General features: G+C 37.6%; 1 protein-coding gene across 1 annotated transcript in view; it reads left to right on the top strand.

Annotated features, from left to right (window-relative positions):
- Positions 1 to 17308, top strand: part of CSMD1 (CUB and Sushi multiple domains 1) — a gene marked incomplete at its 5' end in the record, with an annotated part of 1150904 nt that overhangs the window by 612695 nt on the left and 520901 nt on the right. Inside the window, one exon of the mRNA XM_081335496.1 lies at positions 7477 to 7684. Within this exon, the coding sequence (XP_081191622.1) occupies positions 7477 to 7684 (208 nt within the window). The remainder of the gene's footprint in view (positions 1 to 7476; positions 7685 to 17308) is intronic.

Here is a 17308-nt window from a genome sequence, read left to right as displayed (position 1 = left end):
TCACCACCCATCCACTGTTATTTAGTGTCCATCAAATGGGGAGCAACAGATGGGTGATGTGGTGAAGAGGAACCACCTACTACAACATGCAGCCCTCCTGACACCTATCACTCAGCTGTTTCCATCTGTTGACCAGTGGTGGTGATGGGGAACCATGTGGCAAAGTGATTCTGACCACTTCATCCTGCACCCCTTTCCATGTCACTGCCAGTGAGTATTTATGTGCTGTTACTGACTCCCAGTACTTGTCAATTGATGAAGTGCAAAAAGCAGTTGATGGATACTAAAGAACTGATGGCTGCTCGGTGAGGAAAAATCCTTCAACAAGACAAAGAAGTGACTGTATATTCCTTCTGGTGGGGAGGTAGTGGGAAGGAAAGCTGCAGAACATAACCAGAGAGAAAGCTTCCAAATTTTCTTCGCCAACAGCACCAAAAGCAGCAGTTCCAGCTGAGCTTTTCACATATATCTGCATTCAGTTGTCTGCACCTCCAACATTCTTCAGGATCCATAATTTATTTGTTATATTCAGGAGCTCAAGGCATCTAGCACTCTTGTCTTCAGTGTTTCAATGTTTTCCTATAAAAACAACCCTCTGAAGTTGGGGAGAAGGAGGGAGGAAAGGAAAGAGAGAGGATGGTTCAAAATTCCTTAGTTGGGTTCCATGGCTAAGGACAGACAGCCTCATAGTCCTGGTTCTATAGTTTAACAACTATACTACACGGGATAGGTCATTTGAACGTATGGGGATTACGCTTGGCAAGTAATGTGCCAGCTCTAGCTGTTTGCCTAGCAAATTCACAGCTTCAAGTTCTGAGGAACATAGGAGCTAAACAAAAGCCACAGATATGAAAGTGATTAAAGTCTTGTCAGTTATAGGCAGCAGCTGCCAACTGACTAATTTAGGTTAAAACTGAGCTTGTTAACTTGTGGTTAGCACCTTTTAAGAATCTTTTCTGCTGAAGAGAAAAGCAACTGAGGAAGAGATTGGTTGTTTACACAATCTTTTGTGTACCTGACCTGTTTTTCCCCTCCCTCCTGCAGAGCAGAAAGATTGGAGAGAAAGGAAGTACAAAAGAGTAAACAGACATAAAATAGGAAATGAGGGTTGAAAGGAATGTGCTAGGATTGGCTACTTTCCTAGCATGCTTTGGCAAGCATACTAGGCAAACAGACAGTGTTAGATTATTCCTTTCAATGTGCATTCCTCACTGTGTGCCCAATTTCTCTCTTGTAATCTACTCCTCTTCAATGAATATAAATACAAACATTAATTTCCTTCTTGCTAATTATCCCAGCACCAAGGTAAACATTCCAAAGGGGAGTGGAGGAAAATAAACACTAAAGTAAAATCCTAAGCATAATAGTAATCATATGATTTTACACTTAGCAACTATGTCACTTAGTGACCAAGTTGCCAATCCCAGTTGTGGTTGTTAAATGAGGACTATCTGTATTGTTGTTGGTGTCACATGTCAATCTTCAGCCAATAGAAATCAGCATTAGGATTCCTAGATCGTTTTCTAAAGAAAAGGAACTTCTAATTCCTTTGATCTGATATTTCTGGAGCAGGAAGCCAAAACAAAGCTGAACTGAACCTGGAAAAAGACAGCCACCTATGCTTTAGTGCAGCTGAATTACAACTGTTTTGAGCCTTTAAGTCATTTGATGTATCTGTTACTCTTTCTTCTGTACTCATCTTTGGGGTTTTCTGTGGGCAGGATGTGCTTTCTCTTTATACAAGGCAAGATACTCTTTTCTTCCTTCAAATCGTACTTGCTGAAATTGATTTCTCTGTCATAGCTTTGATCACAAGGACCTACAGTACTTTGTTCCTGGCACTCAAACCTAATCCCTTAATTGTTTTACACTTGACATATCTTCATTAACTGAGAGGATCTTTCAGCCAAGGATTCTGTCAAGTTTGGTAGACAGATATGTGTTTGTAGGTTTATGTGTATGCACATTATGTACAGAGTGTGCATAGATACAGAGAGTGTTCTATCTTCTAGTAAGGATCACGCAAGACAGCTGGCTCAAGCTGACAACCTTTAATGGTGAGGAACTGGGCGCCGACAGATTGACAGTGCCTACTTTTATACCCCAGCTGGCAGGCTGGCGACCAATCCAAGCCGGTCCCATTTCCTGCTGCCGGCGAGGACCAATCGGCGGCGGCTAGCTTTGACAGCCCGGAGCTGTCACTGTTAGCCACGCCTGCGCTGTTTAACGGCGCTCTGACAGCTGAGAGCTGTCAAGCCGTCGCGCCTATGCATTTGCCCTTGGCAGTCTTTGACAGCTGTCAAAAGCTGCCGTGTGTTCCAGACCAGTTTTACCTCATAACTATTTACATGTAATACATAACCATAACATTAAATACATAACAGAGAGCTAGATAGACAGACAGACTCATCTGTACATAACGTGAAAGGAGAAGATAATCTAATGAAAAAAGAGTCGATGAGATCTCTAACATACTGTACATCAGTTCCATTAATGCAGAAACATTCTTTAATCTTTTTCTTTTAATTTTAGCTCATGCAGTTTTTCTTAAAAAAAAATCAAACCACTCAAAAGCAGAAATGATGGTTGAGAAGGTTTCACATACATATGGCTTGCTCCCCACATGATCATTGTTCTCTTAAAGCTTTCAATTGCCTGTATTAAGCCTAGTGCTAAGTCTGCTCTTCTACATTTTTATGTGCTGTTTTGCAACTGCATATGATTCCTGTTAGCTAAAATGCTAAACTTTAATCTGCTCACTTAAGCTGTGCAAACTTTGTAATGGCCTTTATATAAATCTGCTTTCTCAAACATGTCTATTTTTTCTGCTTATATTGCTATATTTTTAGCTAAAGCAATTATAGCTGTATTTATTTCTATTAATCCACATTACTTGGTAGGCATCAGAGTCTCAGCCTCAGCTGTCTAATCTTTCAAAAAGATTATTTTAATTTTTTTAAAAAAAATTAGAAGCTGACACACGCAAAGCAAAGCACCATTCCCAGGCATCATATTTATTTCCAATAGTGCCTCTGAGCTCCCTTCAGGTTCATAAACATTCCTAGGAAATAAAATTGATGGGAAGACAGTCCAGTGCTATGTTTGTAAAACTGTCCTGTTGTCCATTGGAAGGGGAGAGAGAGAGAAAAGTAACCCAAATGATAAGAAGCTAGTAAATGGATATTTTATGGCTGGATTAAACTCTAAAACAATCATTTTATTAAAGCACACATTCTATCATAGCAGCCATTTTGTGACAGCAGGCACCTCAAGCAGGCACCCATCTACTGTATTTATTTTACAGCATGCAAAAACCATTCAATATTTTAACTCTGAATTATTACAAATTATTCTGATTAATCCCTATCCCCCAAATTTGCCTATTCCTGACCCATGAAGAGAGGTTGTGGTGAATCTAGATAAGCAGTGGCTCCACAGGGGACAAATTATCTCGTAAATGGCCACTCAGCCCAGGTGGAGAAACATCTGGGTGAAACATTTCAAAGCAATTCTGCCTTAATTAACACAATAGAAAGGAAGCTAGGAAATTCCTACTAAAGATTCTAAGTTTCTGAATTTGCCCCTGAACTGCAGTACAGGTAGATTCGTGACATCTGTGCCATTCACCTTTCCTTGGTCTTTTGTGTCCTTTTTTGTTTCCCTTGTCTTTGCCAGCTATACAATCCTTGGTCTTTGACACTTCTATGAATTTAAATGAAATCGCTAGTAGTTCTTCTTGGACCACAGTCTTCACTTAACAACTGAAATTTTCTTGATTTGTAACATTGCCTGTTTTTTTTTTAAATTTCATGCCCAGATCAAACCTTAAACTGCCAAAATGAGGCTACCATTTTGGTTTTATCATTGGCCAGAAACAGATAACTTTCAGTGCATTCTACTGATAGTAACAGACCAACCAATGGGCCAGACTCTCCATCTTTCCACATTCACACAGTGTGTTGTTATCCACCAGCAACCCCCACTCGAGCATATTGGTTTTATCCTTAGGGACTGACTCCTCAGCCTATTCAATGTCCTCCAAGTGACATAGAAGAGATCAGGTCCCTCAGCCATGTTCCCTTCTCGGATTATTCCTTGTTCCATAAATTATTTCCTCCATCTTCTAATTCAGTTTTGCTCCTACGTGCCTTCAAGAATATTTGTTCATTGCCTGTTATGTGTTTTTTAATTTTTTTTAGGAAAAATTAAATACAGGGTTTTTTTTTGTCAAGGTTGAATTGCTGAGATGATTGCTAACCTCTCTAGCTACTCAAGTTGCCATAGAAACAGGAGGGAGGAAGAGTCTGGGAAACAAACGGGAATTTCAAGAAGCCATCCATGGACTGTGACACCCAAGGTCATCCAAAGCAGGTGTCTGGCAGAGAAGTGGACCGTTCCCATAACAAACAGAAAGAACGTGATTGGGCAACATGAAGACATGGAGGGTGGGGGTATGAAAAGCTATTGTTAAGTAACCAGAATTTTGCGCAGGAAAACTAGAGTTGATTTTACTTCTTCAGTGCCGGGATGTATATTCAATAAATTTTATTTCTTATGACGCCTCAAGACTGTAGAGTTTCTTCAATATTGAATTTTGACAAGTGAAATTTGAGCCTTTCTATTGAATTTAGGACTTTCTAAAATCTTTGGGGGAAAAAATAGGGTAGCCAAGGGAATACCTATTAAAATTATATTCCCAATGCAGTCTATAACATGTATCATTCATATTATTTTTTTTATTTTTTTATGTATTTATTTATAAATTTTATTGGCTGCCCATCCTACCATAGGGTAACTCTGGGTGGCTTACTGCTACACATACAGTTAAAACATTAAAAGTTAAAATCAGACATTAAGACCAAGGACACATGGGGAAGGCAGACACAGAGTGAGGGGGAGGTGGAATCTGTTATTACTCAATCAACCATCTCCATTATGTTGATTCCCCCACTGGGACCCCAAGCTGACTGGCACAGCCATGTCTTTAGGCCCTTACAAAAAGATAGGGTTGGGGCCAACCTCACATTGTGGGGCAAGGTGTTGCAGAGGGCAGGAACAACAGCAGAGAAGGCCCTCCACTAGCAGAAATAATTGGGCTGACAGGACCTGCAGCATGCCTCTTCTGCTGGCATGAGTGGTATGGGTCAATTCCAATGGGGTGAGACAGCCCCTCAAGTAACCTGAACCCATGCCATGAAGGACGACTGTAAAGGTGATCACCAATACCTTGAATTGCACCCGTAAGCAGGCTGGTAACCAATGCAGCTCATGGAGAAGTGGTGTTATAGTGGCCATTCTTGGGGGTCACAGAACTACCCATATTGATGGTTCTGCTATATGTTATAGTACAAAATTGTTCTCATCTGATTTCCCACTTGGAGAGAAGCCGGGTGAGTGCAGTGGCTGGTAAAGGTAGAATTGTGAGTCGAACATATGCATGTCATCTCCACATAGTTTGGTGAAGGCACAAGGGTGTGTGTCTCACAAGGGCTTTGGGGGTTTAGACTGATACAACAAATAGCACCCACAACCTTCTTGTGAACACTTCTTGCCTCTTTTTATTAGCAAATAAAAGGCAGGTTACTAGGGTCATTTTCAGAAATGCAAAGCAATTCAGGCAGTATTTATTATAGTAGCTAAACAAGCTGGCTTCCTTTTCTCTGCTCTCCTACCCCCTCCAGCTTTTCTGATAAGCGATAATGAAGTGGCAATAAAACAGTGAACCAAAGGCTTGATTCATGTGTGTCTGTCCAAGCATTTTAAAGTTAACACTCTCTCTCCTGGGTAAAGCATTCAGCCTACTGCACTGATTAAATGTGATGATTGCTTTTCCAGGCTCCTACTTAGAGTTAAGGAAGAGGGATAATTATGCAGGGGCTGGCAGGACACGGTCTTTCACTCTTTCAGCTTCTGTAGAAGCCATCTGCCTCAGTTAGAAAAGTCCCTTGGTGTTGTCTCCTATTGATGTCTTTGGGCCATCTACTGTAGAACTGCATCTCTTTCCCATGATCTCTGAAACTGGCCTTGGAACCAAACTTTCTTCACCAGTTCAAAACAACAGAGTCCATTTTAAGAGACCAGTCATTTTTTTTCTCTCTTTCCCAGAAGTCTGTCCTTTGAATCTCCAACCTCCTCCTCCTCCTCTTCCTCCTCCTCCTCCTCCTCTCTCTTCCCAGCATAGCAGCTGCCCTCTTTCTTGTGAAGAAAAAGTTTCAGATTCTCCCCATCCATGTTTCTACGGTCAACTAAAAAAGAAATAGATACGTTTACAGTAATATCAATTAATGATGTTTTACCAGTTTTTCGCTATTAGGTTGCGCAGTAGGATTCAGTTTTCGCTTGAGCTAAAAGAATTTTTCATGTTCTTAAATGAGCACAAACACCTGAAAGATGTTTTAAAATGCCAGGCATTTTTCGCAGACAAATGATCACGTAGAGCTTCTTTGTATTTGCCCAGTTTCTATTTGACGATGTCATAGAGAGGACTGTATGTGGAGAAAGTCAAAGGGGAGGCAAATAATACCAATATGCAAGAGGTAAAGTTTGCAACACAATGACACAACATTGCTTTAGTTGTCTCTGTGTGTGTGTTTTTGCTTTTAATAAGAAAAGATAAACAACAAGATTTCTGGGAAGAAGAGAGAAAAAAGATTGCTGGTTTCCTATCTATCTTCTTCATCATCTTCATCTTTATCATCTTCATCATCAACATTATCTATCTATCTATCTATCTATCTATCTATCTATCTATCTATCTATCTATCTATCTATCTATCTATCTATCTATCTATCTCTATCTATATCATCTCATCTATCTCATCCCATCCTATCTGTCTATCTATCTGTCTGTCCATCCATCCATCTATCCATCCATCATGTCTCTCTCACTATCTCTATCATCTATCACCGTGGTGGCGAACCTAGGTGGCACAAAGAGCCCTCTCTGTGGGCACGCGTGCCATCGCCCCAGTCCTAGGCCTTCAGCTGCGTTTTATAAAATGTTTTCGCTTTAGGCCTCCGCCGCCGTGTGCAAAAAAAAAAGTTCAATCAATTTCAACTTCTCGCGGAAAAAAAAGATCTCGCAAAGTTGGAATTGATTGATTGAACTTTTTAGTCCCACCCAGTCTGCTGTTACCACCGTAGCCATGCCCACCCAATGGGCCACACCCACACAATAGGCCATGCCCACCCAATAGGCCACACCCACCTGTCACCCTACAATCCATAAGTGGGCTTTGGGTTGCAGTTTGGGTACTTGGTCTCTAAAAGGTTTGCCATCACTGATCTATCATCTCTGTCTACCTGTCTACCCATCTACTATATCTATCTTTGTTGTTGTATTGCCATTATCCGTTTAATGAAAGAGGTTAAACCTGTAAGATACCTCTGATCATAACAAAATAAAAAACTAAACTATTGTGTTCTTCTTTTTCCCCTCCCTCCTTTTCCTAAAATAATAATAATAATAAAAATCAGCTGAAGGTGCCTGTGGAGGAACTCTTCGTGGGACCAGTGGAATTATTTCAAGTCCTCACTTTCCCTCAGAATATGACAATAATGCAGACTGCACGTGGACCATTCTGGCAGAGCCAGGAGACACCATAGCTCTGGTTTTCACAGATTTCCAACTGGAAGAAGGCTATGATTTCTTAGAAATTAGCGGCACTGAAGCCCCATCCATATGGTAAGTTAACACACAAGAGCAAGCACTGCTTTATAGAAGATTCTCTCTCTCTCTCTCTCTCTCTCTCTCTCTCTCTCTCTCTCTCTCTCTCTCTCTCTCTCTCATATAAATTCTTCTATCCTTTTAATCAAAAGTCTGCCTAAATTTCTACTACTACATGAAACATCATACAAATGCTCCACTGTGTCTTATTTGGGGAAAAATATGAAAATAAAGGAAGGAGGGGAAAGCAGAGGGGAACCTTATAAAAAAAATGCTAAACTTGATGAAATGGTAGGATAGTGCCCTCTTATGGATGGATCAAAAAATATTCCATTTTGTGAGTCATCTTAACCTTTTTAATGAATTGCACTTCAAAAGTACTGTTATAATGGAATGAGTTGCTTATTTTGATAAAGAGAGAACAGATTCTACTGTAATCCAGGGATATATTGTGATTGTACTGCTGCCAAGCATGAAGTTAAACATGGTGAAGAATTAGCAGCTGTTATTGGGGAATATATTGAAGGGTTAAGTATTTTTTTTAAGCTGGTGGAATTTCGACAAAAAATTATATGTTTTTAATTATATGTATGTCTTTTCTACAGTTTATTCTCCAATCATTAGATAATTTATGCCCACTGGTAGCATTTAATATCAAGAATAAGCTTATCTAATAGACTTAACTGACATTTTTATTTGTAATTAAGTTTAACTATGAATGTTTACCTTACTACAGTGGATATAGCCTAAATATATTACATATATTATAACACAACTAAAATTAGATTGGTTGTTTGTGGATTTGTTTAGTATGAAAACCTCAACGTCTTAGTTGAAAGTAGTGAAAGTGACAGCAAGTACTTTTATTCCAGTTACTTTGACCAGTTGTTCTGAAATATCATGCTGTTGCAGTAATAGTCACCCCAGAAATAGAAGTATTTTTCCTATGGTTAATGTACTGAGGTAACGATAGAGTAAAGGGACGCGGTGGCTCAGTGGGTTAGGACGCTGAGCTTGTCGATCAGAAGGTCGGCAGTTTGGCGGGTCAAATCCCGAGTGCCGCGTAACAGAGTGAGCGCCTGTTATTCGTCCCAGCTTCTGCCAACCTAGCAGTTCGAAAGCACGTAAAAATGCAAGTAGAAAAATAGGGACCACTAAGGTGGGAAGGTAACAGCGTTCCGTGCGCCTTTGGCGTCTAGTCATGCCAGCCACATGACCACGGAGACGTCCTTGGACAAGCGCTGGCTCTTCGGCTTTGAAACGGAGATGAGCACCAGCCCCTAGAGTCGGAAACGACTAGCACGCATGTGCGGGGGAACCTTTACCTTTTAACGATAGAGTATTATATATATATATATATATATATATATATATATATATATATATATATATATATATATATATATATATATATATATATATATATATATATATATATATATATATATATATATATATATATATATATATATATATATATATATCTCCTTACAAAAGAACAGTGGCTTTTGCTTTAGTGCTATATGTGGGCATTGTCTTTGTGTGAATTTTCCATTCCACCCACATTCTCTCAGCACAAAAACTACATTTATGCTCACCCAGTGATTTTTAACTGGGAAAAAAATGCATATTGTGATGGTGTATAGTAAGCCAGATTCCCAGGAGGGAGGAGGGTGCATTCCAGAGATGCAAGGCATTCAGTTCAGACACATACTTTAGTTTGGCAAGATTCTGTCTATGGGTGAGGAACAATAAAGAAAGTTGCTTGGAAGAATCATAGTGTGGCCTTCTTGGTTTTTTGAAGTCTTGTAGGGACATACATATATAAACATACTGCCATAGCAATCCAGAGAGGAATAAGGCAATTCATTGCATTTTCTTGAGTTACTCAGAATGAAATGCTTGGGGGTTCAACTTTGTCACTTGTTCCAAGTTTTCCACAGAAGTTCTTCTCCAATTTGAAGAGCTTATTGTGTTGGAATGTAAAGAAAGGCACTGACTGGCAAAAAGGATGAAAATACACACTCACATGCTGTATGGAAATTACTATTACTTGATGCTTGTAACTTTATGAAAATGCCTTGATAAAGAGAAGCGAAAAAGTGGAAGGATTAGATTCAGTGACTGACTGCTCTGCACTCAAATCAGAACGATTCTTTGAAATTGGTTGAGAAATTGAGCAATATTGAAGCTATTGTCTTTACTTGAATGATTTGAGAACTGTATTTTCTTTTATGGAAAAAAGAGAAGGGAGTTAATCCATATGCTTTTTATCACCCAAAGTCACTTCCAATTCTTTCACAAAGGGCATCATTACTTCTGGCCACTCTCTGTCTTCTTTCCACAAAACCTCACAACCTGCAGTTTGAAATTTTCCACACATTATTTCCACTGTAATATCCAGTTTTACTGCAAATGTTGTTTTTTTAATTTATTTTTATTTATTTACATGTATAAGCCACCTATCTCACTACTGAATGACTCTGTTCTTGTTCATGTTATTGCCTTCTCTCCCAAATCAAAACAAAACTACAATCTGCATTGCTCAAATGCCCTTGATTTCTATGAAATTCAGCATGTTTCTTGCACTTAAACTGTTCTAATGTTCTGATAAAACCAGAAAGGTTATAGACATTTCTTTGCCCCCCCATGTTTGGTATGAAACATCAGTTGGGACAAAATACAGTACTTCTGGAGTAACACAAAAATAGGACCAACATATGGTCCCATTTTCCAAGCGAAGTGTGTGGCCTCAGGGTACACAGGCAGGCTTAGTTCAACTTTAATACAAGTTTAGCTATACAACCTTTTATTTAGTAACTGTTCAAAGTTACAATGGCACTGAAAAAAACGTGACTCATGACCGTTTTTCACACTTATAATCACTGCAGCATCCCCATGGTCATGTGATCAAAATTCAGACACTTAGCAATTTGCATATATGGAAGATGGTTGCAGTTTCACAGGGTCATATGATCACCTTTTGTGATCTTCTGACAAGCAAAGTCAATGGGAAGTCATATTCATTTAACAACTCTGTTACTAACTTAATTGTGGAGGTACACTTAACAACTGTGGCAAGAAAGGTCACAAAATGGGGCAAAATTCACTTAAGAACTGTCTTGCTTAATGATGGAAATTTGAGGGTCAGTTGTGGTTGTAGGATGAGGACTACCTGCATAACCTATTGACATCCCTGGAGATGGCCTTGAGAGAAATATTTAAAGAAAAAAAAGGGCCTTCTTTCAGCAACAGGAAAGGGGGTAGTATTAGGAAGATACAAGGGTGGTTCCTCCCTGACCTACAGGGGGTATAAGAGAGAAGGGAAGAAGGACACAGTCAGTCTTTCAAGATTCTTATATAATATAGTGGCTTATTTCCATAAACCTTTGCTCTATTCCTGTGGTGGACTCTGTTTCCTGGCCAGGACAACCTGGAAAGGCTGATGTAACTAGAGCTAAAATGCATCTGACAAAGTATTAGGTAACATTTAGGGTGGTGCCCAAAGGCCAACCAGGGGATTCAACTATTCTTATATGCCATTTTTCCAAGAGAGAGCTTTTCAAACTTTAAAACTAGTTTTCGAACTATGAAGTATAGTTTTGTTGATGACCATTGTACCTTAATCAGTACCTTAATCTCCCATTTCACAGCAGATGGGCACATAGACTAGAAAAGGGGCACTTTGCTTCAATAGATTCATTGAATCTCATTAAAATGACATTAAAATGGTTCTGTCTTTGTTTTCTGTTGTTAGTAGGTGTTTCATAAATATCTGGCTGGTGGGTTTGGAAACAGTGTGCGAGTTTAAAAGGCATATATAAAATTCGATCCAACAGCACTTTCTGGTGTTCTCAGAAATCTTACTAGATTTAATGGGCTTATTAGGCCCAGCATTTTTTTTTCAAACAAACATTTTATTTATTTAGAAGGGTTAAATGGGAAGTTAGTATAAGAAAGGATCAAATCTGATGCCAATTAACTTTTTTAAGTAGCAAAGCTAATTTTAACCTATTTACCACAAACTACTGTGTAATTCTACAGAAAGCATAATGTAAATTGTGAAAGAAATGAAACAGATGTTGATTAATGACCCAAAATTGTTCTCTGCATAGAAATGAAGATTTTATAGAAATAAAGATTTTTGTTTTGTTTTGCTTTTAAGAATTTTTATTGAATGAGTGCTGCTTTCAAAGTAATAGGTGCTGTTGGAATGTTAAAACATACATAATTATGCCTTTATGTTATTTTTATGTTTTGTTTTGAAAGTCTTTAGTTCCTCTAATTGAGCACAGACCTGACATATAAACATATAAAACTCAAGAATAGCTATGTTTAATGCAATTTAATTAAAGTTAATTATTAAATACATTGCATAGTTGTTAAACATGACTATGTCCTGATTTGATATGCATGGGTGTCATGTATCTATTCAATTTAATAGGAGCTGCCTCTACATAATTAAAACCCAATCATCTGTGTTGATTTCTGTGACCATACTTGAAAGCAAATTCCTACTTTTCCACAATAATTAGTTATTCTAATAATTAACCGTGACTTTGTTTTTCATTCTCTTTATTATTATTTTTATTCTGGAAGAAATAGTCACAGGGGGAGGTTATCTAGAGCAATCTAAAAGTTTTAGCAAGAAATGTAGTTCCTATTTTTTTTTAATGGAGGGAAAAGGGAGAATTAGCATGAAAATAACCTTAAATAGTCAGCAATTTAACTCCTTAATAATTCCATTCTTCGATTAGATCAGATCAGCCAGTGTAAGAGTATTTATATTCAAACATGATACCTTATTTTAGAAATCAAACCTACATTTTCCCAATCTTCACTGAATGATCCATTGGCCTTTATAGCAGGTTAATATTATGGATCATCTTGTCAGATTTTAAAATAGGTAAAAGGTTGATAGTTATGAGAATTCCTTTTCTTAATTGTTTGTTTGGGAAACATACATGTAAATTATATATTTCTTTGAGCTGAAAATATTCTTTACAAAAGGATAATTTTATAGTGCATAACCAAATGAACTTGATGGCTTATCGTTGTTGCCCTGTTCACCGCCCTGAGTCCTTCGGGAGAAGGGCGGTATATAAATAAAATTATTATTATTATTATTATTATTATTATTATTATTATTATTATTATTATTATTATTATTATTATTATTATTATTATTATTATTATTATTATTATTATTATTAATGTATTTTGGGATTTTTTAACAGGTGATTTTTAATGGCATATCTGAATGCAAATTCTTTTTCCTTTTCTTTTCAAAAATGGCTTGATTTTAAAAAAAAATGATAATTGTACCCCAATATGCAAATAATTCAGTAAGAATTAATTAGGTATGTTTGCATTAATATGTGAACCAAATAACACCCATATTCCTACCTCATCTCTGCTGTAAATCATAATTTTTTTAATAGCCTGAAACTGTGAATTGATGAACTGAATCCTTACTAAAGAAACTTGAATATAGGTGAGTCACAAAGTTACAACTGACATCATTATTGTTTATTAACACATAAATAATACTGCTGTGAGTAGTGAATACCTGTGGCAATTTTTTAACTATAAAAACATAGGTATTTCCATTTATTTATTTTCTATTTTTTATTTTTTATAAATAACTCAAGGCAGCGATTGTACCTAATACTCCTTCTTCCTCCTATTTCCCCCACAACAACAACCATGTGAGGCGGTCCGGGCTGAGAGAGAATGAGTCTTCAAAAGCTTTCTTGCCTAAGGTGGGACTAGAATTCACAATCTCCTGTTTTCTAGCCTGGTGCCTTAACCACTAAACCAAACTGGCTCTTAATCACTAGATTGCACATAGGAAATAGTCTGTCAGATGTGACAATTGCTAACTGATTTGTGATATTTCATCTAACCCACAGGTGTCAAACTTGATCACATCACATGATGTATTGTGACATTTTTTGCCTTTGTGGAGCCGGGGTGGGTGTGGCCTGCATGTGATGCATCTGGCCTGTGGGCACCGGTTTGACACTCCTGATGTAACCACTTATACCTAAGGACCCAAAACGTGGATGCAAGGTGAAAAGCTTGTGACACTAAATTGTGACACTAAAAAATAAATAAATGCAGAATTGAGGTTTTGTGGTGTATTAGAACCGTGCAGAGCAATCAAAGAGAGGTTTTGCCAAGAGCATTGGTGTGATTGAAGGCCCTTCTTCAAAGTGTTAAAGCCAGAGTTTTCTCTGCAAGAATTGGCCCCTTTCAAAGATATTTTTTCCTGGCTACCAGAATGTGGATCTGTATGCGCAGCTACTTTGCTTTTCTGGTAGCCCCAGTAGAAGTGTTTGTTATGGAACAAGGCCACCCAAATGGAATTTGTTGTGTAGGGTTTCTATTCCATTGATGAATGGATACCTACAGAAACAGTCTTGCGGAAAGTTATAACAGGAAGACATTTCTTAATTCTATTGCTGAAATATTGCATGTAAACAAGATCAGTATAATAATCTGAAATTTATTTGGAACTGTTGATGAAATGTCAGGGACCTTTCCAACCCATCTGTGGATAACCAGTTATCTAAACCTATTCATCAATTGACACAGTACAATTTGTGAAAGCTTCCATGTGTAGTTGATTTTCTTAAGTATTGAAAGTGGAGTACAATATTCCATAGCTAAAAGGATTGAGTGCAGTTATTATTTCCTCTGCTGAACATGTGCTGGTGCTAATATTCCTAACACACCAAAGTATGCTGAATTTATGAGGGTTCTCCCACTAAAACAGCTCTGAAAGCAAAAGCTAGTAAAGCTATTAATGGTAGCAATAGAGTAGCATAATTGATTGTCTCTCATACTCTAATATGTAGTTCTTGCTTAGAGACTAATCAACTGCTAAGATCAAAATGTGTTTGGTTTGCAGGATGAACGGAAAAAAACTAAATTGATGCTTAATTCATAGGGCATTAGCACTTCTTAGGCACCTGCTAATTTACTACCTCCTGCATTAACAAAATACAAAGGCATAATTCATATCCATCATTCCACAGCTGAATGTCAGGAATACAAGACTGAGCATATGCTTTTATAACTTGTAAATGACCTATGATGTAATTTGCTAGTGCACAATAAAATACATAAAAGCTAGTCAGTTTCTAAAACATAAGATATATTTATAGAAAGTTGACAGTCAATTTCCTTTGGCAATTCATAATTGGCTTTCCATTTCATTCAGGGGCAAACTATATTTGAGTATCAATAAATGGGAGGGAGTATAGTTAAACTAAAGCTTGTCATATTTCCTCAGTGTACATGGTGGAATGGAGGTTTGTAATCCTCCTGAATTTAGAAAATGAAATGAAAAGAAAAGCAAGGCCAAAGCCATCCTGAGCCTTCAAGAGATTTCTATATAAGCAAATTCCTTCTCTAATTATTTAGACTTTCTATCAAAAATGATTTCTTAAGATTTTTAGCATACTTTTTAGAAGATGGATGACAGGACTTATCAATACATATCTGATTTTCAAAGTCCAGGGCAATTAATGGTCTTGTCCGGTGTCTGAAAATAAACATTTCACAAACGCTCATGTATTTGTTTTCCTCTAGCATTCCATTATACCAAAACCATTGAGTTTACACATTCACATCTATTTCTTCATAAAAGAAATATGAAACAATTTGAAATTGATTTGTTCATGCAACAAAGTTTTCTTAACTGTCCCTAAACAATTTAGTCCTCTTTATTATGTGACTGAATGCGTATCTTGGTATGAATCCCAGCTGGAGGACATAGATGTATTCTTAAAGCCAAAAAAAACCTCATAACAATTCAATAGTAGATAGTAATTAATGGGTAACATGTATAATACCTCGGTATGAAAACAGATTGTTAACTAGATACTTCTGCAAATGAAAAACAGAGAAAATATTTGATAAGTCATCCTGCAACCCATAACATTGAAAATATCCTTGGGAGGTTGTGAGATTTCAGGAGTTTAGAAATTGTGATGATAGAAGTAGTGAGTGTTTGGAATGTGGCTCAATATCCCAAAACAAACAAACTCACTTGGAATTCCAGCAACAAAGTTTTATTTAAAAAGAAGCGTTTGCAAAGGCTTGGTGAGCTGAAACACACACAGGAGTTCAGTCACACCTTACAGAGCTGTTTGACACATTTTTATATCCTATCCCTGACGCAGATTCCCCCCTCCCCTATCGCACTCAACACCCCTTCCGTAATCATCCGATAAACTATCCGGACCACCTAAAACCACTGCCCCCTCCCTAACCCTTTTCCAAGAAGCCCCCTTTGTGCCCACTCTATCTATCACCGTCTACTATTCTATGAACAAAGCTTGCTTTTTATCTGTCTGCAATTATGTATTGAGCTCTAAACTTACAGGCACTATTTTTCCACTACTTGCGGTTTCAGTTAGCTAGTGTTTTCAACTTGTCACATTTATTTTCTTGCTTTGCACTTGATTACTGTGTCTTTAAGGGTACAGGGAAGGGATCTGGGGGGGTGCATTCTTACTACACTGTGGAAGAGCTCAGAAGGGCCAACCAGCTAGCTCAGGAGTTTATAAACTTAGAAACTTTAAGACCTGTGGACTTCAACTCCCAGAATTCCTCAACTAGCCATGAGGGCTGAGGCATTCTGGGAGTTGAAGTCCACAAGTCTTAAAAGTGCCAAGTTTGAAGACCCCTGAGCTAGCTGGTAGTGGTGCATATTAATAAACATGGATAAATTCATCATACATTTGTCAGTGCAAAGGGAAAGTGATTCAGCAAAGGAACAGCCACCAAAGAAATTAAAACTGGTATTTTTTTTTTACTTTTTCCTACAGTTTGTAACAGTTTATTAGATTATAGAATAAAATACAAAAGCAAATAGTAGGACACAGTGGGGAGGAAAAAGGGGGGAAAAGTGAAGGGGAGAAAGGAAAACGAATAGAGTTCCTCTGTTGCAGTAGAAGGAAGCATTAACATTGAACCTCAACTTTTTACTTTTCCATATTATAAAAAACTAGCCATTTCTATAACAACAAATGAATCTAATCAATAAAACCCACCACCCCTTTTTTTTAATCATCAAGTATTTGACAACTTACTAAGAACTGGTGGTACTCAAATATTGTCATGTCCTAAAAGTGGTACAATCTGTGAAAAGGTTGAAAAGCTCTGTTCTAGACTATGCTGAGTGCAACAGGTTAAAAACAATCTCCGAACCAGAATCAAGTATAAGTGGACAATGTCAATTCTATCTGGATTTATTTGAGAGTCTGCTCAGCTCTGAGATAATAATAATAATAATAATAATAATAATAATAATAATAATAATAATAATAATAATAATAATAATAATAATAATAATAATAAGTTGGAAGGGACCTTGGAGGTCATCTAGTCCAAACCCCTGCTCAGGCAGGAAACCCTATACCATTTCAGACAAATGGCTGGCCAGTCTCTTCTTAAAAACTTCCAGTGTTGGAGGATTCACCACTTCTGGAGGCAGGTTGTTCCACTGGTTAGTTGTTCTAACTGTCAGGAAGTTTCTCCTTAGTTCTAGGTTGTTTCTCTCCTTGACTAGTTTCCATCCATTGCTTCTTGTCAGTGCTTTCAGGTGCTTTGGAGAATAGCTTGACTCCCTCT

Source organism: Vipera berus (assembly GCF_964194415.1).
Source record: "Vipera berus genome assembly, chromosome: 1".
Taxonomy (NCBI): Eukaryota; Metazoa; Chordata; class Lepidosauria; order Squamata; family Viperidae; genus Vipera; species Vipera berus.
Note: the sequence above shows the minus strand (reverse complement) of the source record. Positions and strands in the feature narration are given on the sequence as shown.